Source organism: Desmodus rotundus, chromosome 8, assembly GCF_022682495.2.
Source record: "Desmodus rotundus isolate HL8 chromosome 8, HLdesRot8A.1, whole genome shotgun sequence".
Lineage (NCBI taxonomy): Eukaryota > Metazoa > Chordata > Mammalia > Chiroptera > Phyllostomidae > Desmodus > Desmodus rotundus.
Genome location: NC_071394.1, coordinates 104,510,410 through 104,536,630, shown reverse-complemented (window position 1 = coordinate 104,536,630; position 26,221 = coordinate 104,510,410). Strand labels below are relative to the sequence as shown.

At 47.8% G+C, this 26,221-nt stretch overlaps 1 protein-coding gene across 3 annotated transcripts in view; it reads left to right on the top strand.

Moving 5' to 3' along the window:
• EPHB1 (EPH receptor B1) overlaps nt 1–26,221 on the top strand; it is a 421,654-nt gene that overhangs the window by 141,443 nt on the left and 253,990 nt on the right. For all 3 annotated transcript variants that reach the window (XM_053930212.1, XM_053930213.1, XM_024565783.4), the window contains exon 3: nt 11,787–12,468. In XM_053930212.1, coding sequence (XP_053786187.1) covers nt 11,787–12,468 — 682 coding nt within the window. The remainder of the gene's footprint in view (nt 1–11,786; nt 12,469–26,221) is intronic.

The following is a 26,221-nucleotide window of genomic DNA, read 5'->3' as shown; positions in this document are numbered from 1 at the left end:
TGGCTGACCTCGCCCTCTGTTAATGTGGCTGCCACAGCCCAGAGCCCTGGGATCTCCGAGCAGTGAGGGGTGCTCACCCTGGCCAGGAGTTGACAGAGCTGACCAACAACTGATAGGTGGGCACACAGGTCCCACCTTGGCCACAGCCAGCATTTCCAACTACACGCACACAGACACAGAGGCACACTCGCACATGCACACACATGCACACGCACACACATACATGAACACACATATGCACGTGTGCACACACTGAAAATGATGCACAGGTACAGACAACCAGACAGACAGGAGAGAGTCAGGGACCATACACATCATGGAGGGAGAGTCGAGGGAAAATGATCGGTGCCCAGAGAGAGGCTAGTGGGTGTTTCTGGAGGGCCTAAATCCATGGCTGACTCGCAGGGGCCTCTTACTCAGGTTCAAGTTCTTCAATGTATCATCAAATGCGATCCTCACAACCACCTCGTGAGGTAGGTAGGTAATATTAGCATCACTGTGTTAGAGGAGGAAACCAGGGCTCGGAGAGGTTTAAAAACTTGCCCATGGCCACAGAGTCGGATCTGACTGACCCCAGAGTCCGTGAACTGCACTCCTGTGCTAAGCGGGGGCTCATCATGACCTCTAGCATTCAGGGTAACAGCAATGCTTCTTAATCCCAGCCCTTTTACAACTTCCTTCCCAGCAGTCCAGATATATTCTACTTGGGGCCATTTTCCCCATTTCCACCTCAATATGGTATTTCTTTCATTTTCTCCTCATCTCAGTTTCCAAAGGAATTTGGTGGAGACTCTTGGAGACCGCACTGGGAAACAGTGAACACGCGGGGTCCGGCAGAAGTCAGGCCTGCGCGAGTGTGGCTGGGAGGGTAACGATATGGGTCTACTGATTTATAGTTTGGGTTTGAAGATTTCACCTAAAGTGTCACATGGTGTGCTTGAGTGTGCTATTGTTATGTTACAGAATTACATGCTTATGATTCTGTGATAAAAGATTTTGTGATAAAATGGGGGTAGTATTTGTGCTGGACCCTGTCTGTTTTCTGTATTCTCATTATTGTCACATTGTTAGTGTGTCCCTCACCCTCATTTCAGTGAGTGAGTGAGGAAGTAGTTAGGGGATCTTTGCTTTGTGCCTCTATAGTGTGGCTGCCCTTTCAAGGCTCTGGGCTTTCAAAAGCGGTGTCCTGGCCCAAGTCAGCTGCCCAGCACACTATGTGGGGCCATGGTAATGAATGGGGGTGGGAGGTGTTCATATCCTCCTAGCCCAGCACAACTAGGAGGTAAATTAAGCGTATTAGGTGGTGGGCTGGTGTTCAGAGCCCTCAGGGGAGGCATTGAATAATGCTGCCTTGGTTGTTGGTATACTAAACGGTAGATCCCTCTGGACTTGTAGGAATTTATGTCCCACAGACCACATTTCACACTTTAATTCGCTCTCTAGCTTGTCTAATATCTGAGTTCTCTCAGGCTTAGTCAATTTAATGCACAGAAACCACATCCTTGGGGGCTAGGCTGATCAGCCTAGCCCAAGTGATCTGCTGACCTGAAGATTCTTGGGCCTCCTGCAGGCTCTGTGAAGTTGTGTGCTGCTGGGCCTCAGCAGGCTTCTCGTTCAGAGAGGCAGCCATCTCTAGCTGGGGGCCTGAACCTGGGTCTTTGGGTTTGCTCTGATTGGGCAATGCCAGGGAAGTTCCATTATGCTCCCACAGGGCAAAGACTGTTTGCAAAAATAGCAGGTTCCCTCCCACAGACTGCTGAGGGGACCAAAACCTATGAGCTGTGTCCAGTTTTGTCTCCTGTGGTCTGAGCTGGTGGCTGACAGTGGCCCAGGGATTGCCTGGTTGGGAAAGGAGAGTCCATACTGAAGCCCACCCAGAGGAAGTTCTGGGGTTCCAAGAGGGGCTGGGAGGGGGCTGCTGGTTCTTGTGGTATCCCAAGATAAAGAATTTCCTGAGACTCACATGGGAAGATAGGAATCTACGGTATGGCATATTGATGATGTATAATTAAGGGGGTTTCCCTCCTGACTTCCCAGTGTCCGATCTCCATCTGTTTTGCAATGGGAGAAGTCCAACCTTGGCTTCAGTAGGGCCAGGGTAAAGGCCATTGCCCAGAGTTTATGCTCCATATTGAAGTACTGTCCAGTCCAGCATCTGGAGAGCTTAGTACGTTTCCAGATGCAATCCATTGCTGTACTTTCGTATTCAGGCTCCCTCCTGGAGGCCATGGAGAGAACAGGTGAGTGTACCATGTCAGTACTGGTCACAAGCAAGAGAGAGAGAGAGAGCTTCTCTGTTCCCCTGGGGTTATAACCAGGAGCTTGGGTTTGGGACAGAATAGGTGCTTTCTTAAAATGACCAATCAACTTCCAAAGTTTTTGTGGGCTTTGGATAGGGTCCATCCCTCAGTTAGACAGACAGGCCTCTGTGGTCCAACACCTCCCTCTGTGCCCCCCAACAATCCAGTACTGAAGGGTGGTGGTGGGAAGAACAAGTGTTAATCCCCTTGGTGGAACAGTGCTATGATCCCCTGGATGTGAGAAGTTGTAGCGTCCTGGTGAAGCAAGCAGCCTCTTGCTTCCCAGTTTATTAACCTCAATGTCTAGTCTCTGTTGCTCCCCTTCTCAATATGTAGCTAAACATCTACAGCAACACCTCTGCATTCATAAGGGAGTCTGGCTCTTTCCTCCTGATGTTCTGCTGACCATAGGGTGGAATTATTTATCTAAGATAAAGGAGATGATTTTCACACCCTGCTGCATCAGCCAGAGGTGGATCCTGAGGTTAACATAACAGTGCTGATGCTGATAGTAATGGTAATAATTGGTACTTAGTGAATGGTAGTTACCTGCAGGCATAGCACTAGATGAGTTCCTGTCTTGATCCATCAGTCCTCCTGACACCCTGCAAGGTAAATAGTCTTTTGCAGGTGAGGAAAATGAAGCTCAGAGAGTTGTCGTGGTCACAGAGCTGTAACTGGTGGAGGTAGGGGTCCGCCTGCTTGGGCAACTCTCTCTCCTCACTTTCTTCCATATTTCCCTTGCCCTGTGCAATTTGGCAGCCATGCTGGCCTCCTGGCTTTCTTGGTAAGGTGTCAGGCACACTCCTGCTCAGGAGAGTTTGTTTTTGTTGTTCTCTGAGCCTGGAATGTTCTTCCCTCTTGTACTTGCCAAGCTGGGGTGGCTCCTGCATGTCAGTCAGATCTCTGTTCAGAAAGAGACCTTCCCTATGACCCTACTGCTGGCTGTCACTCACTCTATCTCCTTACCTGCTCCCCATAGTATTAAACACTATCTAACTCTACATTATTCATTTGTTTGTGTGTTCATCCTCTGGTTCACTCTATTAGAATAGAAGGCCCACGGGGGTTGGGGGGCGAAGGGCAGGAACATTGTCTCTTATTTATGGCTGTATCACCAACACCTAGAACACTGTTTAGGGATCTACATAGATACTTAATTCTTGATTTAAAAGTGAATTAAATGAGCTGAGTTTGAAATAAAACAGAATAGTGGGATGTCATTAGGATAATAGAATCCAAAAAGCCCTTCCCTGGCCAGGCCTTGTAGAAAAGGCTTATTCCTGATGGTTATTCTGATGCAACACCATGGTAGCCCCTGTGCATTGTGGGAGGCAGGGTCCCCTGGGAGGTTGCAGCTGTGCAGGGAGGGGCCCACTATCACAGATCTTTTCAGAACACATGCTTGGTGCTGTCTTCAGAGGCATAGAGTGAAATCAGCCCACTTCGCTTAACTTCATTTTATTGTGGCTTTTCATTTTTGACCAAGAGATATTATTTATTAGTTTGCTTATTCACCTGACTCATTGGATTTGGCTCCAAATGACCTTTGCCTGTTTCCAAAATCCAGATCCACTTTTGGAGGACAGAGAAAGTGTGAAGTCTCTGAAGGTTGTTCTAGAAGACAATGTAGATGGAGTTTATGGCAGTGATTTTGAAGGGGAGAGCGTGCTTTATTCATGCACACACAGACACACACAAACACACACAATCAGCCAGACTGTGGATAATCAATAGCACTGTCCAAATGTCAGCAGGCAATCTGGGCCACTCCTGAGCAACAGCCCTGCGAGCTCTGACTTCCAACAAGCAAGTCAAACAAACCCAGATCTAGAGGAACACAGAGGTGTCTTTCTCATACATCCAAGTCCTGGTCTGAAAGCCTGAACAAGTACTTTCTAATGGGTGTCATTGTTTTCTGTATTATGCTTATCTCAAGGACAGGTGGACCATGTGTATCAATAACAGTGCCCTTTCAAAGGCTGTTAATATTCTGCTGGTTGTTCAAAGCTGCTTTGTTACTTTTTCTTCCAGGGACAAGTAGGAAACTGGTAGGACAGACAGTAAGTCCCCAGAAAAGGATCAGGAGCTGAGGAGGCTGAGAAGTTGAGGAACTGACCAAGGCCTTGCTCATCCCCTCAATCTGCCACTATTTATGAAGGGCTAGGGTTGGGAATATGGAGAGGTCCCCAACACAGCTTTGCCTTCCAGGGGCAAGTCCACTTAAGGGGATGGATTTGTGAGATGGCAGCAGTACTCAGAGAGCAAGGTGGTGAGTATCAGTATGTTTATCGGTATGAGTATGAGTATGAGTATCAGGTGTTTATCAGTATGACTGGAAAGGGGACCTGGCCCTGAGCAGGTCTGCCTAGGGCTGGTCAGTAGTGTGTGGGTTCTTGACTTCGGGCAGGAAAGATTTCACAGTACGAGTCCAGGTGATTTTTAGAGAACACTTATGAAAGCTAGGGACAGTGAAACAAGGAAGGGCCTAGGACAGAAGAAGCAACAGCAGTGGGACTAGGTGGGGAAATGAGCCTAGGCTGGGTTGCTTTGACTCACTAAGAGGTCAGAGAAAAGGGAGCCTAGGAAACAGGTTCAGGGAGTTAACTCAGGATGAGGTGCTGCTGCCCATTGCTCCCTGTTTGCAAGCCTTGTGGGGGCCCTTAGAGTTTAGGAGATGCCTGCCTGCAGGAAGAGAAGGAAGGGGAAGGTGCAGCGTGTGTGCTCCTAGGAGGGAGAGCACCAGCTGAGACCTTCGTTTTGAGGGACTTTAAGGGCTGGGAGTTTAGGGGAGGATCTCAATAGAATAGTCATCGGTTTTATGCTGATGTGCCAAATTGAGATTTATTCCCCTAACTTCATTTGTCCTTGGGTGTGGTGGGCAAATGGCATTAATTGGATTTCTGCTATCTCCCTGAGTGGGCTGATTTAAGCTAATTACCCCCTCTGGTTGGGGAGGAAAAGTGCAAACCATTTACTCTTAAGTGTCCTTGGTTACAGAAGACAGAATTTTGTGATTTACTAGATGGCTGTAAACTGTTTGGCAGTTTAACTATCTGTCTCAGTTTCCCTATTCTGTTTGTCCTGGCATACTAGCCTGCCTCGTCAGGAGGTGTCCAGCAGGCAGCTGGATAAACAAGTCTGGACTTTGGGGAGAGGTCAGTGATGTGCCCCTAGTGGCTGCAGCCTAGTGTGTGGATGAGGTCAGGAAGGATAAAAAGTAAGACAAGAAGGGAGTGAGGGTGGTGCCCTGAGAAACCTGTGAACTGCACTGGTCCCAGCCATTAGTGAGTGAAAATGCCATTGTGTAATATCTGTGTTGCAAAGGCAAATGCATGGAATTGTTTCACATGTTGAAATGAATAAGCTAGTCAAAACACAATTCCCTGTCTTCAAGGAGCTCCCAGCCAGGTATCACAATCCAAAGTCACACACATGAAGTAATTAACGAATAGTTCAAAACAGTGTTATTATCAAATGCTAAATTGCATGGAATAAGTTCACTCTTGCTTTAAGCATTTGAAAAAATGGTTGCTGAATATAAGCTGGGAAGGCATCAGGGAGGAAATGAGGCTGGAGCCCACCTGCTGAAAGGAGGAAGCTGTGAAGAGAGCTTGGCTCTGCCCCCCATCAGCTGCATGACTTCGGGCCAGATATTGAATGTCTCTGGGCCTCAGTGTGCCCATTGGCCAACAAAAGGGCCTGCTCAACATGATCTATGGTGGCTCCTAGCTGATATGTTATTCTCTGGTTCTGTGTCTTGAAAGAGTTGAGTTTGAATGAGGGTGGGATAGAAGAAAAGTGTTAGAACACCAGTGACAACATCAAGGGACAAAAATGGGCACTGCGTCCAGATGTGAGAGGATATGGCCCCTGTTTGGGCCTCTGTTTGGGCCCCTGTTTGAGCTCCTGCCATCTCTTGCCTGGTCCGTCGTCATTAGTTTTTGACCAAAGAGTGGGCCAGGGCATGAGTCCAGGCAGGAAGTAATGCCAGCCCTAGCACATGGCCATGGAAATGCAAGGGAGAGGCCAGATAGGAGGAATATTGTTCTGGAAGAAATGGCAAACTGTGGTGACAAATCGGCTGTGTTGCACATGGGAGGCATCTTTGTCCTGATAGCTGCCTGACTCCAGGTTGGGTAATCAAGTGGCTTTTGAGTAGGGTTCTGGGCCCAAGATTCTCATTCTATCTTTGAACCACCCTCCTGATGCTCCCTCGGCTACCTGTGCTTGCTCTAGAGGCTACCTTTGCCCCAACTTAGTTATCAGTTGTTCATCCACAAGCAAACTTGACTGAGCCAATACTTATCACTTGAGATACAGGGAAACAGGGGTGAGAAGGGCATCCCTGGCTCAGTGGATAGGATGAGCAGGGGCATGAAGTTGCTGTGGGCAGGCTTTCTGTGGGTGACAGAGACCACACCAGCATTATGGGGTGTCAAGGTATATGCTGGAAGAAACTCAGATAACAGATATATTGAGATAATAGTTACAGGCTATAATATTTACTCATTTTAAGTGTCCAAGTGAACAATTTTCAGTGAGTTCACAGAGTTATGTGATTATTACCATAATCCCATCACTCCCCTCCCAAAGATTTGTCATGCCCAATGCAGTCACTCCCTACTCCCACCTCCAGCACTAGGGAAACACTCTTACTTTTCTGTCATGGATTTGCCTTTTCTGCATATTTCATGTGTGTGGACTTTTACAATATGTGGTCTCTTGAGTCTAGATTCTTTCATTTAGCATGGTTTAGGAGTTTATCCATGTTGTTACATATATCAATAGTTCATTTTTAAAATTTCTGAATAGAAATAAAATCGTATGGCTATGTTATATTTTGCTCATGAATTCGCTAGTTGATGGACACTAACAGAGGGCCTTAGGTGCCATGTTGGAGTCCAGTTGAAAGCTCCTACAAGGGAGGACTACAGTGAGATTGGCATGCAGCATTATCAATCTTACTCCAAAATAAAGATGATCAAGAAACATCCTGGACCTTATTTTCTTTTAGTCAAATTATTTCAGACTCTGAGCTTCTCATCCCACTGGTAGGTGAGAGTTTCATTCTCAATGAGTGGTTCTTCTTTCCACCATGACTGTGCAAAGCTCCCGGAGGCCCCACTCAGAGCAGAGCTACTGTATTGTCCATAGCCCCTGACCCTCTGAGGCCGGCCACCTCCACGTGCCCTGGGTGTGCATCAAGTTCTGGAAGTGGTGGCAGCTTTGGGTAGTGACTTCATATTCCACATTCTTACTGGGACTTGATGTTTTATCTTTTTAAGTTTTTGCCAATCTGATAAGCAAATTGTGGTGTTCTGTTGCTGTTTTAATGGGAGGAGATAATTATAGAAAAGAACATAAGAGGCAATGTGTCAACTGCCCAGAAGTGGAGGCAGAAACTGCTTGTGAATGGAGACCTTTAGAACATCAGCTTTCGGACAGGCAGGAGTGCACCAAGGGGCCTGAGCTAGCACAGACCTTGCATAAAAGAAACTGGGTCCTAAATAGGAAATTGAGCATCTGTGGGGTAGTAGACCAAGAGTGCTAAAACTCTGCTTTTTTAAAGAATCTTGGAAGTAGTGTGCCTGGGGACACAGCATAGCTCAAAGCCTGGTGGGGGAAGCAGGATGCAAGAAAGAATGTTAAGGGGACACATGACCCCTTGGGTCTGGTCAACCCAGTCTTGCTCTATTCCTGCCCTTCACCTTAAGCCACCCATGTAGCTCAGTCAATTAGAGCGTTGTCCCTATACGCCAAGGTTGCGGGTTTGATATCTGGTCAGGGCACACGGAAGAATCAACCGATGAGTGCATAAATAAGTGGAACAACAAATAGATGTTTCTCTCTCTCTCTCTCTGTCTTAAATTAATCAATACTAACAACAATAATAATAAAAGACCTCCTCCATGACTTCTAGTTACACTCAAGATGAAATTCCAAGCTCTCCACCAGACCTTCCCTCCCCTTGGTCTCATTTGTGCCACCTGAAGCTTTTTATGACTCCTGCCACACAGGCTTCCTGCCTCACCAGCACCAGGCCACTTTTCCCTATCCCAGAGGCTTTGCACTTGCTGTTCCCAGGCCTGGCAGTGCTGCCCATCTCTGTGCCCAGCAGACACACACTTCTGCTGGCTACCTTCTTCGATCCATCCATTCCCTCTCAGCTTAGAGGGTCTTCCCTGACATTCCTCTCTGTATCAGGTACACTTCCTCTCTTGGCACCCTGTAATTTTCGCTCACAGCAGTTAGCACAATTGTAATTATTTAGTTATTTTAATAACCATTTGTCTAATTTCTGTTTCTCTCACTAGATTATAAGCTTCATGTTGCTGTGTCCCTGGTGGCTAATGGAATGCCTGGCATAAAGTTGGCATTCTGTAAATATGTTTTCGTTGATGAATGAACAAGGTGTAACTACAAAGCAATGAGACTGATGCCAAGTGTCGTAAACAAATAACAATGTTTGTTCCTCCCGGCTGGGAGTGCCGTTCCACCCTCGTCTTGATTTACCAAATCTTTTTCTTCAGTGTGCCCAATCCTAATTGTCACTTGCTTGGAAAGCATTTATACCTCCTCTAGCCTGCTCCAATCGCTTATCTTTTCAACCCTTTCTAGCACCCGCTGGCAGAAGAAGAATGAAATAGGGAAGGAAATGAATGTAAGACTCTGTGATGGCCTTTTCCCAAACAACAGGGAGTTATTTCCTTTCTCTCAATTTCTGTCTCCTCTTTCCCTGTGACTATACAGCTGTATTCCCCCTAATTTGCTTTGATTGCTCCCTTAGGAGCTGTCATGGATCAATTAGATCAGTAGAATTTTATGACTCGAGGTCACCCAGTATGATTCCTCATTTTACAGATGAGAAAACTGAGGCCCAGAGAGGTTAATGGTTGAAACAATTACCTCTATTGGGTCTTATAATACCAATCAGTGTCATTTTCTAAGATAAATGTTCTCAATATCCCAGCTCCACAGGAGTATAAATCCTCATTCTGTCTATTTAAAGACCTACTGGTGGTGACGGTCTCAGTGCCAAGGTGAGCCCCGAAAGATGGGCTTCTGGTCTTGCTCCCACACTGCATTAGTCTTCTGTGGGTCAAGTGCTCTGGCTGGGATTAGGCCCCCAGCCTAAATGGGGGCCACAGGCTTCACCCGCACATTGACGGTGCAGCCCCACCTTCCTGCTGAGACCTTGTATAGCATGACTGAAATATGGCTTGTGAGACCTGCTGTGTTTTAACAATTATAGAACAGCAAAATAAACCTGTCTTTTCCTCAAAAGTCATGCAGGGTCAGCCAGGAGAAATGATTTCAAAGCTGCCATGGAAAGGGAGAGAAGTCTGAAAATTTGAACAAAAACAACTGGTAGCTCTTTCTTCTCTTTAATGTATTGCTTTCTGGTTGCAAAAAAACAGGCAAGCAGAATGCAAGTTTAACACACACATTTAAATAGAACATAACTCACAATCTTAAAGAAGGAATAAAAAGTGGTTCCTCGACATCTAGAGAGTCAGTGAGAAATTAAGCAACATCCAGGTGAGGTTTGGCAGTGTGCAAGGACCCCAGATAGAGCTCAGGAAGGATTCCAGGCTGCAGAGGGAACTGGCCACCTGAGAGTGCAGGGAGGGGCCGGGGAAGAAAGGCCCTGGATAGAGTGCAGTTCAGTTACTCCTGTGGTAGGGGCCAGGCAGCAGGAGAGGCTGCAAGGTCACTTTACGGGCCTGAGTGTTCAGGGCCAGCTCTCCATGTTCCTCTGCACCATGTCTGGTCTTGGGATAACTGGTGCATGTTTGAAAGACAGACTTGCCTCTGCCCTTCTCCTCCTACAGGGGGTTAATTCTGTGCAAGAAGCTACTGTAGTATATTTCCCATGCACACATAATTGGCTTTTAGCTCTTTTAATGAAGAATACTAGTTTGTTTATATACAGGGTCTGGCACAAATAATGCCCCTTTTTTATTACAAAATCTTTTACTACAAAATCATAAGCATGTCATTCTGTAACATAACAATATCACACTCAAGCATACCGTATGACATTTCGGATGAAATTGTTCAAATTGCCGTCCATCTCGTGTGAGACATTCATGTACCCTACCAACCTCACTCAAACAAGCCTTACTTCTGCCAGACCCTGTATTTCAACAATGTAATAAGCAATTAACACAATATTTAAAGAAATAGGTACTATTTGGTTTCTTTTATCACCACTGCTAAATAGCCAAGGATCTTAACCTATTTTCTTTTTTCACTTTAGGAAGTTGAATGTCTTCTGTCCCTTATTTTCTTGTTTAGCAAACACACTGAAACTTCCTGGGAATACCTCCAATTCTTGAGATTAGGGTCCTGAGAGCCCCCAGCTGCTTCCTTTCCCTGCACAGGAAGAAAGAATGACCCAGCAACTCTTCATTGGCCCCTGGCCCAGAGAGGCTCAGTTAAAGAAGCCAGGCCCTCCTGGACCCCTCCCCGTCCGTATTGCCTGTTACTGAAATAAGTGTTTCGGAGAATTTCTTTGACCATTCAAAGCATTTCTTTCTATCTCTTCTCCTCCCCATCTCTTCTTAGGGCCACGTGACCATGGATGAATTGCATGATGTCTTTCTGTCTGTAAACTGAGGATGATAGTATCAAGTTGTATTGGGAGCTATTGGGAAGATTGAGAGATATCATGTAACAAATGCATTGTTTCTCCTCTTCTTCCAATTTACTGGGCTGCTAAAAATGAGAGCTCTCTTTTTCAACACTAAACCTGATCATCTCTCCCCTTGAAAGAAGCTTTCCTTAATCCCTAAGTAACACATTCTCTTCCATCGCATTTTAGCTTGAAGTTTGCACAAAATGAAGCTTAATTTCCTCCATTAAGGATCTCTCTTAGCAGCCCTTCCTCTTACCAGTTTTATGGTCTACCTAGCTCTTTCAAAGAGTTGATGTTATAAAACAAAAGTTTATAAGAATCTAAGTTTGTTGAGAAATTCTGAAAAGCTTTGTATTCATATCCTTTTCAGAGATAATAAAGGAGCTTCACCACAATAAATTACCTAGATTCAGAAATTAGGATTTCCAAGGCGGAGCTGTCATGCTGCTGTACCCCCAATACACAGAGTGGCTACTGAGAGTGGAGGCCATGGCTCGGAAGGATGTCCTTGACTTCACATAAGGCTAAAGCTGCAAGTTGTCCCCACTGGTGTGACAAGCCATAGTCACAGCATGAGAGTTATGTGTTAGATGAAGGGAGGCTTTCTAGAGGAAAGTTTGTTATATTTGGGGATGGGCTGCAGAGAAGGATTCTGAAGTCCACTTATAGGAAATTTTTAAAAGCAGGTTAGGATTAGATGTGTTCATTTCTCAAGTCAAAAGGGTAGACTGGTGAGCTCTTAAGGCCCACCTCCAATGCCAGGCTTCTCTGCTCTGCCTCTCTTTGTCTTCTCACCCTCTATTTTCTGTTTTTACATGCGTGTGCCTGTGGACTGCTTGGTGCAGTGGGAAGAAGTCAGTGGCTATGATGAAAACCTGAACACCATCCGTACCTACCAGGTGTGCAACGTCTTTGAGCCCAACCAGAACAACTGGCTGCTCACCACCTTCATCAACCGGCGGGGAGCCCATCGCATCTACACAGAAATGCGTTTCACTGTGAGAGACTGCAGCAGCCTCCCCAACGTCCCAGGCTCCTGCAAAGAGACCTTCAACTTGTATTACTATGAGACTGACTCTGTCATTGCCACCAAGAAGTCAGCCTTCTGGTCTGAGGCCCCCTACCTCAAAGTAGACACCATTGCTGCAGATGAGAGCTTCTCCCAGGTGGACTTTGGGGGAAGGTTGATGAAGGTCAACACAGAAGTCAGGAGCTTTGGGCCTCTTACTCGGAATGGTTTTTACCTCGCTTTTCAGGATTACGGAGCCTGTATGTCTCTCCTTTCTGTCCGTGTCTTCTTCAAAAAGTGTCCCAGCATCGTGCAAAATTTTGCAGTGTTCCCAGAGACCATGACAGGGGCAGAGAGCACGTCTTTGGTGATTGCTCGGGGCACATGCATCCCCAACGCAGAGGAAGTGGATGTACCCATCAAACTCTACTGCAACGGGGATGGGGAGTGGATGGTGCCCATTGGACGCTGCACCTGCAAGCCTGGCTATGAGGCTGAGAACAGCGTGGCCTGCAAGGGTAAGCTCTGGGACCCCCTGAGACCTCTGCTTCCTGCCCACCTGGGGCAGGGTCAAGTCTGCAAGGTTTCCCACCTCCAGCTGTGGATCATACAGGAACAGAAGAGCCCAGGGGCTCTTATACTATATAGTGCTGGGGAACCTTTATTCTCTGTGCTAGGCTTGATGATTTTCCAATTGTGCCCAATCAGAATGTCCATATTTGCGGTGGGGGAAGAGACGGGAAGAATTCTAAATGATGGATAATAACTTAAGCACTCAGTTATATCTAGTTTTGGGACATTGACATATTCTCTCTCTCTCTCTGTCTTTTTGCATACATACCCCCTCTGCATCCCATCCAGCTCCATGCTCTGAGGCATAGAGAATTTGGGATTTGGGTTGTCATGGACAATTCACTCAAGGGTAATTGAGAAGTGACTGAATTTGGAAAATATTTTAGTTCATTTCAGTCCAGCTCCCACAGCACTCAACTTGGTACTGAACCATGTAGCTCATTAACTCAAAGCCCTCTGGCTTGGCTGTCTTCCTCCAGGGGCTCAATGCCAGGCTGTGGGGCCGGGATGGGGCCTAGCTTTGGTGTGTCCCAAAAGGAGTTGAAGCTATTGGAATGGGGGTGAGATGCTATCATGAGCTGTGATACCTTTGCTTCTGCATGATGCAGAGTGATGCAGACTTTGCGGTTGTGGGGGTCAGGGCAGTGTGTGCTCACCTAGGCTCTGCTCAGTCCACAGGAGCACAAGCCCAGTATGTGGCAGTCAGTGCGCTGATTTGGCTCTGACCCGGTCTCCTCTGGGAGTGAATGTAAGAGTCAGGAGGGGACACAGCTTATCTGTGGCCTAAGGGCATGGAAGCTGAACACGGGGGACAGGGTGGGGGAAAAGAAAACTGCTTTCCTGTTTTAAATTTTGTTTGTGGCCTCCAAAGTGTCAGCCTCTTTCAAAAGCAAGGCTTCCTACATGGACCTCAGCAATGACCACCTTGACCCTAACCCATCACTGAGGTGGTCTCAGTCCTTTGGGGAGAGCGTGGAGGTGGGGAGCTATATTAGCTCCTCTTTCTTCAACATGAGCCTCATGCCGGCTGTCCTCCCTGTCATCATCCTCACCCCTTCTGAGCACCTAACCTTTCCCTGCATGTCTCCTTCCTCACTTCCTCGCTCCCCAAACACCTCCAGGCACAGAGAGGATTGCTAATGCCCACCAGCTCTGAGATCCTTTGGACTCAGCTAATTGGCTGGGCTGGGGCCTCACACAGCCTTTCTGAGGCCTGCTGAGACAAGAGAGCTGCGCCTTTGTGTCTTTATTGGATTTCTTGGTTAGGGTGCCCATAATGGATGGCGTGGAAACAGGGGAGAGAGTGCTGGATCAGGCGATGAATCAATGTAGACAGTTTTAAAACCAGCTGGGCTGGTCCCATAGTACTCCTCTTTGTCCCATTGGTTGGAGGAGGGGTGGGAGATGCCCTTCTTTGGCATTTGTCAGGGTCTGAGTGGGGACCCAGGCACCAGGCTGAGTTTTTAAAGGGGCAGGTACAGCTGCATACTTACACGAGCATGGGTGATTTCTTCAGAGGGCAGCCACGATGTACTTGCTTGCTGGGCCCTCTTGTTTGTTCTCATTATTTCCTGAGCAGAACTGCAGGAACCTGAGCAAGCATTGATTGGTTCTGATTTAATTGGGACTCTGGGAACAGGCTCATTTCTTTGGGCTAATTGGAACTTTTCTCTTTTGGGGGGTTCTGCTGTCTGTGCTACTTGCCAGTCACCCTCTGTGATTGTCCTGGGAGGGCCTGTGGGGACAAATATTTAAATCCAAGTGGTTTATTTCCATTCTCCCTCTTCAGCCCCAACCCCCTCTGGACTTTTAGGGGCCATTTCTAATCTAAAGCTATTGTGAACCTGGCTTGAATTTACAAACTGCTTCTCAGAGCAAACTCATTGCAGTGTGGAGGAAATCGGAGCCCAGGGTACCATCCCTTTGCCATGTCAGAGGCACACGCAGCCACATTTTGGTAGCATTTCTGAGCGAGGAGAGTGGCAATCAGGTGGCATCCTGGGTCCTGCTGCCCAGCAGCCTGGCTGAGCTCAGTGCCCTAGATGAGCAGAGAAACCCCCTTCTTTCCTTTCTCAAGAACTTTAAGCTGATCTTCCAAATTCTTTGCCCTTGGCTTTGTTGGTAACCCAGCCTTGATGTCTGAGCCAGACCTCACTTTCCAGGGCTCAGAGCAGGTTCCTCCCAGGAGATGAGGGAGCAGTGGGCATAGATGGTTATCTTGGGAGAGCTCTGCATCCTTTGGTTTGGGATGGGCAGTACATGTGGATGGGTTTGATCCTGGGGCCATGGTGTATCTTCAAGGGAAGGTACCCACCCATTCTGGGTGCTCAGACTGTCACCTGGGCACCGTGGTCATTCACAGCAATTCTGGGGTGTTACAGCCAATCCTCATGAGGCCAGGAGCACGGAGCATAGCAGATGCCAGGGAATTGTGAGTGAGAAACAATGAGTCTCCATTAGTTGTTCTAGAGAAAGAAGAAGGAAGGCAAATTACGCTCTCCCAATACAGCCTGAGAATCGGTGCCCTGGAGCCAGATGAATGAAGCCTGGATGATTCTGTGATTCATAAAGTCAAGTGGATCTGATAAATTTCCCTTTCTGGATATTTGAATCTGGGCCTTTGCATGGGCTGAATCTACAAAATGGTAGAAAGAATATCCTTTATATTATTTTTCTGGCAGAACCGACTTTCACGATGGGCAAGAACCTTCCTCCCCTGACTTTCACTTTGCATCTGCTAAACTCTCTCCTGTCAAAGTCATGGCGACCAGTTGCTTGGTGTGTGGAAGCACCTAGAGACCAATTAGGCAGCCCAGCCAGTAAAGAGTGGTCCTGGCCTAGAGCTGTTTGTGTTGTGAGGAGGGAGGAGGGGAAGAGGACTGGGGGACAAGAGAAGGAAGCTGTGGGGAGAGGTTGCACATTAGGATGTGCAGCAAGTGGCTCACACATTTTCTCGAGGGCTCCGTGGCCCAAAGCCTGTTCCTGACTCGTGCTTTCTGCACACACAGGTTGGACCCATCAGGCAGAAGCACAGCAGCCAGCTGACCCTGCCAGTGACCCTGACCCCATCAGGCATTTGTCTCTATGAAATCGTTAATTACTGGGAAAATGGCCCATCTGTCCCTACTTCAAGTTTCATACTCATGGCAGTGGGTTAATGAGAAATCATGACTTCATCTTTACCCTCCCCCATACCTTCCCTGCTCAGGTTGATGGCTAAGTCGGTTCTCTGTGTAGGTTCCTGTACCCTAGACGTCTCTGGACCAGGGAGGCCAAGATTTGGTGCTCTGCAAGCTCTCTGTGCTGTGGAGCCTAAACTATTGCAAGCTGAAGTTGGTCTCTGGGAGGATAGAAGGGCTGAGATGGACAGTTGCTAGGGGGAATCTGGCATGAGCAGGCCCGTTACCTGTCTGTTAGGAACTTGGGGGCTACAATATCCCATATGGGTACCCATGGAGGGGCCCCAGTAGCCAGTAGCTGCTGGGACAGCCCCTAGTAGCCAGGTCCTGCTGGAGCAGTGTACCCATTGGAGCTTGGATCTGTTTCTGCCCCTGAATGCTCCCTGACAACGTGGCTTTCCCTCCCAGGCACAGGGGTCTCTGGAGCTTCCAGAAGTTGCTGCCTCATTAACCTTCCTCTCTAGTCACTGTCAGGAGTCAGGAAATGACAATGTTCTACATAACCCACTGTGCCATCCTCCCTTATTCCTGCCCCTAAGGGTGTCCAGGCCAGCCCTGGCTCACCACTGACCCATGGTGCCTAGGCCTTCATTCTTGGTACTGTCACTTGCAGGGTGGGTGCAGGTAGATGAAAAGGGGGAAAGAGTGTATCCAGGTGGAAGAGGCCTAACCTAGAGAGGAGCTGGTTTTGGTCCTGGCTCTGCTGTGAACTTCTGGGTGGATTTTAGTTAAGTCCTTTACCATTGACAGCCCTGTCTTCTCTGCCTGCTTCTCAGGGTGTGTGCAAATCAAGTAGGATAATGGATATGAGAATGCTCTGTAAGCCAGGCAATGCCGTGTATTGCCAGGTGTCATTGCCCTTAAGTCCTAAAGCACACCATCTGGCTCTGGTTACTGAGGGATAAGATTCTGGAATGATGTTGGCATGTGGTATTCCTACCCAGAGACACAGGTCAGCAGGAGTCCTGAACCTCACTCATTACCTACCTGCACCTGCCCAGCTCCGGCTCCCTGACTGCCAGGCAATGGCCAGTGAAATCAGCACAGAGCTGTGATCCACTGTCTCTCAGCAGGTCAGTGGGTCAGTTAACACATGTTTGAAAGGTGTGGCTCACTAGTCCTTCTTTAAGGCAGGTGTTCTAAGTAGGTGGTCTTTGTGCGCTGGAGGTCTGAGTGGAGGAAAGAAGACTCCCCAAGCCCAAGAGAGAACTGATGGTCTTCTGGAAGCAGTGATTCTTGATCCAGGGTGGATGTGAGAAACCACAGGAAAGGTTTTATAAATTGACATCTCAGGTGCTCCCTTCCGAGACTGTAATGGGTGGGTCTGGTTGGGGCCCAGGCTGATAACCTCATGTGCAAGCTCCAGACCAGGGCCATCTATGTAGCTGGAATTGAGAAGAAGGGTGCTCCAGGGGAGGTCACCGTAGGCGTCGTTGGGCTTGTGGGATTAGTAGAAACCCCTGAGGACCTGAGCTCCTAAGGAGACATAGAAGGAATCTGGGATCAGAGAATGCAGGGGCAGGCTGGAGGCTCGGTGGACTGAGCACAAGGCTGATAGAGAGGAGATACTCAGTGCGTTGCCACACTTGAGTAAGGGCTGGGGGCTGTGGGAAGGCTGTGTAGGACCGTGCTGAGGGCAGATGGAATAAATATAACACCTCAGCTTCTGGGAAGCCTGAGAAGGGCCCTGGACAGTGCAGAAAGGGACAGAAAGCAGAGAGTGGGCTGTCAGGAAAGAGCAGCCTTGCCTGTAGCTGGTCAGCATGAGCTGTTCACTCAGGACTATCCTCTGAACAGCAAGGGTGCCGCCTCTGTGTTCAAGGGCACATCAAACCTGCAGGATTCCCGTGCCCTGCTCGTGGCCTGCCAGTCAGAGTGGGGACTGAGGATTGAGGTTCTGTAACCGGGAAGCCACATGGATTTCCCAGGGGCTCTCAGGTCAGCTAAGACCAATCCAACTCTGGATGTTGGCAGGGCCTTGACAACTCCTGAAGAACCGAGCAGCTCCTGGTTCACCTGTCTGTCAAACCCTGAGCTGGGCCTGAATCCTCTTGGTCACAGTCATGGTCACTGCCTTGTACGGCCCTCCCCTGGTGCTCTTCAAGTCAGACACCTCCCTGTCTTCTCCTCAGAGGTCTCTCCTCCTTCTTCTGCAGCTTTGTCTTTACTCCTCTCCTCTCTCCAATGGGGACTTTTTTCCTTGGTAATTTTCCACCTACATGTAAATTTTTTCGTGCCTGGAAACCCAAGGGACATTTTGCACCTTTCAATAGTTTCGGTGCCTTTGTCAACTTGAACAGCTGAGATGAGCCAATTTATAAGCCTGGGGGAGTTGAGACGAAAAATCTGCAGTATTCGAAGGTAGAGAAAAATGTGCCTAATTTAGCTCCTCTTGGAAAAAAAAGTTTCTGGGGCCTATTTTCATCTCCCTTAGGATTGCTGGTCCCAGCTCTGGGTCTCTTTTCCTTATCCTGGATACTGAAAGAGAAGGTGGAGCCCTGTGGGAGTGGGAAGTGTGTGTGTGTGTGTGTGTGTGTGTGTGTGTGTGTGTGTGTGTTTGGCCCCTGTGCTGGCAGCTGCATTCAAGGGCACTTCTCTCTCTGGCCCCTCGGAAGTTGACTGGTGAATGAGAGGAAGGCCACAGCCCAGACAGCCTCCTCTCAAATCCCAGGGAGATCAGCTCTGCTCAGGGCCCAGGGAAGCCAAGGTCATTAACACTGCAGCCCTGTAAGGTGAGCTTCATAATAGGATTTCCCAATGGGCTACTTCATTTACAGACCTCTAGGGCCTCCTCTGCTCCCCATGGTGGCCCTGCCCAGCTGTCTCCGGAGAGGAATCCAATGTAATTGGCTGGATGTAATGGGCTGTGACAGTGGCAGGAGCCACATCAAAGAGAGCTGGAAGGATGCCCCTCTGCCACACTGACTCCTGCATACAGGGCCTGGGGACTCAGTCCCAGGCTCTGGTGGAGGCAGAGGATGGCAAGGGGTCAGAAGGAAGGCGGAGCTTAGCACTGCCCCTTCTGCCTTTGAAAGATGGGGTGGAAGCCCTCAAGTGCCATTGGTGTTGACCGAACAATCATGCTGCTCCAGGTCATTGCTGGAGTTACTGAGAGTGATTTGGCAATGTTCTGTGCATGAGAGCTACCCTGTGTGGAAGTCCATGACTTAATAAGTATGTGTTATCAAAGATGACAGTGAAGGCACTATCTGGTCATTACTGAGGTGGTGTGGGTAGTAAAAACTGGGTTAGCCACCTAGCTAGGGCCCTGCTACCACCACTTACTGCACTGTCATTGGCTAGTGAAGGACTCTAGTCTGCAACTGCCCAAGCTGGCGTGGGAGCATGGGGGATGCTGAGAGGCCATCTATTCTGACTGCTTCATTATCCATAGAGATACTGCCAGCAAGCATTCCTGGGCAGCCATCTAGAGAGCCCCAGCTAGTTGATGTCACAGCCAGGATTAGAACCCAGGTCTGGGGATGCCACCATCTGGCTCTGCTTCTGAGACTGGATGTTGTTGAAATTAACTGTCCTTAGAGGCACAACATGTATTCTCAAAAATATCAAACTTCTCTCAGCTGTTCTCTGTGACTATTCTCTGTCGTGTCTCTGTTGCCCCTTGTTTTGCTTGGGTTCCAGACACTCCCTGGAGTCATGCTTTGTGATTGTGTTTCTGCACTGTACAGCACAGAACTTGTGTTGACTGTTACCATCTTCCTTTGAACCTCCCCAGGAGAAATACTCTCTCCGGGTGCTCTGACATGTTATCCTGTCTATGAGCCACCCAGAGGGTGCATAACGTCTCAGTGGGTGACCTCAAGCTCCCTGAGAAGAATGAGGTCTAAGGCTTTGTGCTTACAGAAAAGGATGGAGGGGTCATGGTCAGGCTGCAGGCTGGAGGCCTGGCTGTGACTCTCTAATCCGCATCGAGTACCAGCATGGGCCCCTAGGGCTGAATCACAGCTCAGGCAGGGCTGTGGTCAGATGTGCCCCTTTGCTTTCTTGTTCCTATCACTTTCTGGGGCTGGAAAGTTTCTGTCTGCAGAACTTGAGCACAAACATCTATCTGCATAGACTTCCTCTCCTGGAGGGTGATCCACCACTTTGGAGTTTGAAGCACAGAGATGAAAAGTTACACTGAACTGGAGCCTGTATGGAGTGGGGTCCTTTAGTTCTGGGCCCCGGGGAGCTCTGAAGGTCTGAGTGCTGTTTCCACTGCTTGTGGCCATTGACAAGCTGTGTTGACTGTACCTAGGGCTCTTGGGCCTCAGTTCTCCCTCAGGGGCAAAGAAGACCTGGAAGAGTCCACCCAGGGCTTTTGGAAATGGAGAAGGGAAGCCTCCCAAACTTGGCCACATAACCAGGAACAAGCCTTATTTTGCCAACAGGGCTTGGACAGGAACATTGAGAAAGGCGCAGTCTTGGCCTTTCCCTTGGGGAGAGGTCTTTGCCTATAGATGTCCTATCTATACTCTCCTTGCTAGCTGAGCTAAGAGTTTGATTGAGTATAAGTTACCGGGGAAGACAACTGAGCCCTCCCCCTTTTGTTTTGAGGGCCAAGCAATAAGGCAGAGCAGGAAATTCCTAGGGAGATATGGCTTAGTACAGAGGGGTATGTCTGGGTCTGCTGTAGGAGCTAACCCATATGACAGAGGGCATCCTGCCTGAGTGCCTACCCAGCCTGCTGCAGGATGAGTGTGTGCATCGCAGGTATGCTAGACTCACCCTCCAGTGTGAATGTGTGCGTGTATGTGCTTGTGCATTCTCCATGTGCCAGGGAGGTCAGGAGGAAATCAGCTCAGCCTCATCAGGTCCTGGGGAAGGAGGCACTGTGGGGAGCCTCAGGAGGCCTCTTGGAATCAAGGACAGAAATGCAGGGCCAGGGAGGGCCAAGCCCAGCTCCCTTAAGGGTTTCCATTGAGGATAGGCCCCAGTTTAGAGGAAGGGCTGGACAAGGACACAGGCACTTTGGTTTCTGACTTGTTCCTGGCCTCTGTCTGGAATGGCCCCCCAACCCTATGGGCATACATTTCTGGGAGGAGCTGGAGCTACCTGGTCTCTGGGTATGACTGTTGGGGGCCTGCTCGGTCATGTCTTGGCAGGCCCGGGCAGTTCTGGCCTCTAGTTCTCCGGTCAGGTTGGGTTCCGCTTGTGAGTTCACATACAGTGAGTAGCCCCTGTTCTCATTCTTTCTTCAGGCCCTCACTGGGCACCTACTAATGCCAGGCCCTTTATGCTATGTACTCAGATTGAACACTTCTACTTCTAAGAATTTGCTACTTTATCATAGAAAGTGCTTGCAATGTCCAGAGGGCAAGGGGACCGTGGGTGGCTCTGCTGCCCTGGAGAACCCAATGGAGGATGGCTTCTCTCAGCTAGATGAGACCTCCAAGGACAGTGAGTCCAGCCCACTGGATGACACTGACTTTGCTTTCCCACAGCTTTTAGACAGCTCCAGTGATGGCACACTCAGACCTTGAGGCAGCTCTACTTCCTAGTATTGAAATGAATCAAGGGGTCTACTGCTTTAGTCCCCCAGGTGGAACTTTCCTGCAAATCTCCCTTATCCCAAGCTACCTTTTGTTGTTACTATTTTTTAAATGTTTTGAGTAGGTAATACATATGAAAAGTAAGTTTTCCTTCCACTGTGGTCCTCCCCAGGGTCCATCACTGTTACAGTTTCTGATAGTTGCTTGTGGAGAAGGTCCATACATTCGCACTCCCAGAATATAGACACATGTAGGGGCAAAATGCACAGAGTTTTCACCTACTTCCTCCAGCCCTTTTCTAACTTAACAATGAAGGCTTATAGTTGCGTGGTTTTATTACACAGAAATCTGCCTCATTCTTTCCAGTGATTGTGTAGTAATCCACTGGATGGATATACCTTTATTTGATTGGTCTTTCATTGATATATATTTAGATTGCTTCCTGTTTTTTATTTCTAAACAATGTTTCATCAAACATCCTTTTGCATTCATCTTTGTGCTTAAGTGTGAGCATATGTGTGAGACAAATTTATTAATTTATTCGATGAATATGTGTTGAAGGTTTTCTATGTGCCAAGCACTTTTCTAACAGCTGAGGATGAATAAATTTTTAGAAGTAAAATTGCTGAATCAGAGCATATAAATATTTAATTTTGATAGATAGTCCCCAAACAGTCCTTCAAAAGAGGCATTTTCTACCAATTTTTGCTCCCACCAACAATGTAAGAGTTCCCATTTCCTATACCTTTGCTAAGATAATAAAATATTGATCATTTTTATCTTTGTCAATTGGATAGATGAAAACCGGCATCCCGCTGTGGATTCAATTTGCCTTTGTCTTACTATGAGGACCATTTAAACATGGCAGAGTTCCATGGCAGAGTGGCCGGCCTCAGGAGTTGAGACGCAAGCTTTCCTATATAACGTGCCACTAGGTCAGGTGATTTGCATGCTGCAGACAGTTTGGAGTTTGCTCACTGCATAGCATGGTCCACCCTTCACTTGCTTCTGTCCCATTCCCTCCTGCCCTGCATCCCACCATGTACGTGTTCTTTACCTGTCATGTCATAGGGCATTTTGGTATGTATATGCCATGCACCTATTTTGGCATTTTTCAGACTGTGGTAGGTGAAAGGTCCACAGGTAGGACAGGACAAGAGCAGGTGCTGGTGCTGAAAAGCCATGCTATTCTTGTGGTTCATCAGGAAATCCGGCCCAGACTGGTTGGGTGGGAAACACACCTGGCTAACCCATCCTTCCTTCCCTGCCCCGGGGTCTGTTCTGGGCTCACTGCTGTACCCTGTGCATCTCTCAGCTCTTACTCTTTGGCTCAGTCCCTCCACCCCACATTTCTCCCTTTAACTCTCCCAGTTTACCTCTGGGGCCTTGGGCCACAGCTGACCCTTTGACTTCCCCTCAGCCATCCCTTTCTGTCACCAGACCTTAGCCCTCACCTGCTCTAGTCTCCTCTTCATTTTTTCTGCATCTACCCACTCTCACCAGACCTGCCTGCATCATTGTCAGCCCCACTCTTGACCAGGTGCCTGTGCCCCAGGCTGGAGCACACCCTTCCCACAGCCCTGCTGAAGCCCAGGCCCTGCTTCTGCCAGTGAGTGTTGTCTTAGCCCTGGGTTGCTGCCCACTGCCTCTATCTCTTTTTTTTTTTTTTTTTGTCTTCCAACTCTGCACCAATTCTCTCTCTGGGGCTATGAACTTCCTACCTCTCTTACTTCCCTTACTCTCTTTGCCCCCTCTTCTCTGCTCCTCTTCTCTCATCTCCCCTCCTCTCCTTTTCCTTCTTCCCTCCATTCCTTCCTACTTTCCATTAAAGTAAACATATTCAGGTCAGGGAGTGAGTCAACTTAAAGAAAAATAATAAATGATAAATTAAATATCTGGCATGTAGATATGGCAAAAAAGCAAGAAAGATAACATCCAAGTGACTGATGTTTGAAAAGGATGCTGACTTACCCTGTTTCCCTGGGCTAAGGAAGCAGCTTACACACTCTTCAAGGTAGCCCCATGTTTCCTTCCTTGTCAGATCATGTGGATGGTTATAGTTTGGGTATGGAACAAACTTTCCTGGACTGGCTCCCAGCTTGTGTGAAAATGCTAATCCAGCATGGTAGCCCCATTTATAGAGCGCTCATTACATCCCAGATGCTTTGCCAATTCTTTTCCTGCATTCTCTCTTAAATTCTCATGATAGTCCTATGAGGTACACATGATTGTCATCTTTATTTTTTAGTTGAAGATGCTGAGGCATATAGAAGCTAAGTAACATCGCCAAGTTCATACAACATAGGACCCTGAGGTCCAGCTGACAACCACTGTTCTCTACTCCTCCCCCCACCTGGAGATGAGCAAGATTTACTTAGAGGCACATTTGTGATTTGTGATGGGAGCTGAGGCTTCAGTGTCCCATTTGGGCTGAGATATAAACCTTCACTAGGTTACTCAAAGAAAAGCCATCAGAGTTTGATCGGCATTTCTCATTGGCTAGGGACACACTAGCCACGGATTTCATGCAGTGACCATGGTCACTGGCAAGAATGAATTGAAGGTGCAGTTCTACCACCCCCACCTCTACCTCCATCGTCAGCCCAATTTTCAGTCATAGTCTTCCCCTCCTGAGCTCCTCACAGGCAGGGTCTGCATCCCAAATGCCTACTCTGTGCCATCTGTTCAATGAGAACAAAACAAAACACATTGAAAACAAAATTCATGGAAGCAGGATGTGAGCTGAGGAGGAAGAAAAGCTTTGCATTACAATGTGTAAAACTCCCCAAAACATCCCAGTAGCATTGAGTAGCATAAACTCCAAAGAAACCAGTCAGGAACCAGGTGTGAGTCCGCTGACGAGGCGTGTGCTTGCAGAGGTGATGATGGCAGGACCAGATGGAGGAAGTCACCAGTGATGGCAGAGGCCGTGTCTGTCTGTTGTCCAATATAGTGACACACTGTGCACACACACAGAACACAATCAACAGAATGGTTGCAAGCCCATACGTCATGAAACCTTTTCACTAAAAGTTGTGATAATGTCTCAGTTTGACAGAGGACATAAGGTCAGTGCAACGTGTGTATTTCAAGTGGAAAATAACAATCTGCTCTTTGTACAAGATGGATAGAGCTTCTTGTTGAAATTGTACAGAATATGCGTGAACTCTGACAGATCATGAACTTGGCAAAATTTTGCCTGTTCTGGGAATTAGGCGATTTGAGGGTTTCTGTTTGGTTTTTGAGTCTGTCACACACATGGCTACATTCATTTGAATGTGGAGACCCTTGTCACTTAGGGCCTTTCTTCCCTCACTGGTTCTGTTTGTCTTCCCCTCCACATCTTTGGCCACATTTGCCTCCCTGCTTTCCTCCATTTATTCTTTTTCTAAAAAATTTTTAATTTTATTTTGTTGGTGGTGGTTATTCTATTACAGTTTTCCCATTCCGTCCCCCCACCCAGCCCACCCCTCTCGCCCACAGTCAGTCCCCTCTCTGTTGTCCATGTCCACGAGTCATTCATATATGTTCTTTGACAAGTCCCTTCCCCTTCCTTCCACCATTCTCCCTCTTGTCTGTCTTCTCTCCGGACTTGCTTTGAAAAGAGAAAAAAAAACAGAAAACACATTCCTCTGGTAGGATTTTAATGAATGAATAGCTATTTCCATTCATTGTTTTTATTTTTTTCATAGGAAACTGTTTTGATGCAAAGTGCAATAATGAATGAATTCTTTCATGTAGTATAAAATACAGGAAATCAATTGCAAATATCACAAGTGATGTTTGTCATCAAAATTAATATATAATCACCTGTGTTGATAATAAGATCATTTATTAAAAAGAATAATAGCTTATTTTTAAAAAGTATCTTTGTAGAATGCTCTGCTTTTTGTGCTCTGTTCTTTATTTTTCTAGAGCATTCTTTGCTTCTTCAACCAATTCTTGATTATTCTTGACTTACAAAAATTCTTCCAAGCTTTCTTTTTTTCTAACATCTTTTAAATCTTTCCACTCAGCTACCACTTAAGGACCAGTGACCAAAGCTGTTCATTTCTGAATTTAATACGCCCAATTAGAGTGACTGATTCAGCCATTCAGGTTGTCACCACCCTTCCCGTTTTGTGGGGATTTCTGCCCAACTACCCTGCCCCCTTTCCTAAGAATTTCCTCTAATAAAATCTCAGCTACTTGGGAGAGTATTTCATCTTTGGGGATTGGCCTTTTCACTCCCCTTTCCTCTGAATCTGGTCAAGGTGTGCTTACTGCCTCTGCCTGGCCCACCTGGAGAGCTTGAATGTGAACTAACAGTACCAAGGAAGAGCAGATCCCCTCCACTCTGAGGACTTTCTGAAGCCCTGGGGGCAGTGGGTCTGCTGCCCAGAGAGCTGATGGCATCAGCACACAAGCCAGTTGGCTATGCATACACCCACTTCTTATGACCCAGGAGGAGGAGGAGGCAGAGGTGGCTGCCCCTGGACCTCCCAGGGGATGATGGCCTTGATCCTCACCCTACCCTGGCTTCCCCCAGATGCCAGTCCTCTCCAGGCACCCCCCCCCACACACACACATAGTCCTTTCCTGCCTGTAGCTGTGTGCTGGCCCTTCCTTCTGGACCACAAAGGGCTCTGTAGACAGACATTGTATGTTGTTTGCCAACATGGGGGCCTGGGTACACAGAGGGGGTGAGGGAGAAGCCATCTGCTCTCTCCTTTCACACAGACCTTTGCTTTCTCCCTTTCACTCTCCCCCTCGTTTTCTGTCTTTGAACATGCATACAAAAATAAAGAAAAAAAGCAGTTGCTAATTAGAGCAGGAGAATGAGGGTGAGCCTGGGAGAGGGATACAGCAGGGAGGCCTGCTCTTGTGCAAATCAGGCAGCTTTTAAGAGCCAGGGAGGGGAGGACAAGGGGGTCCTGAAGGGGCTTGGGAGGAATATTTTGACAAAGTAAGCAACAAAGCTTCTTCTTCAAAATGGGAAAGAGGGGCTTTGTCTTAACGTCCCGTCACAGAAGGGGAGGAAACCAGAA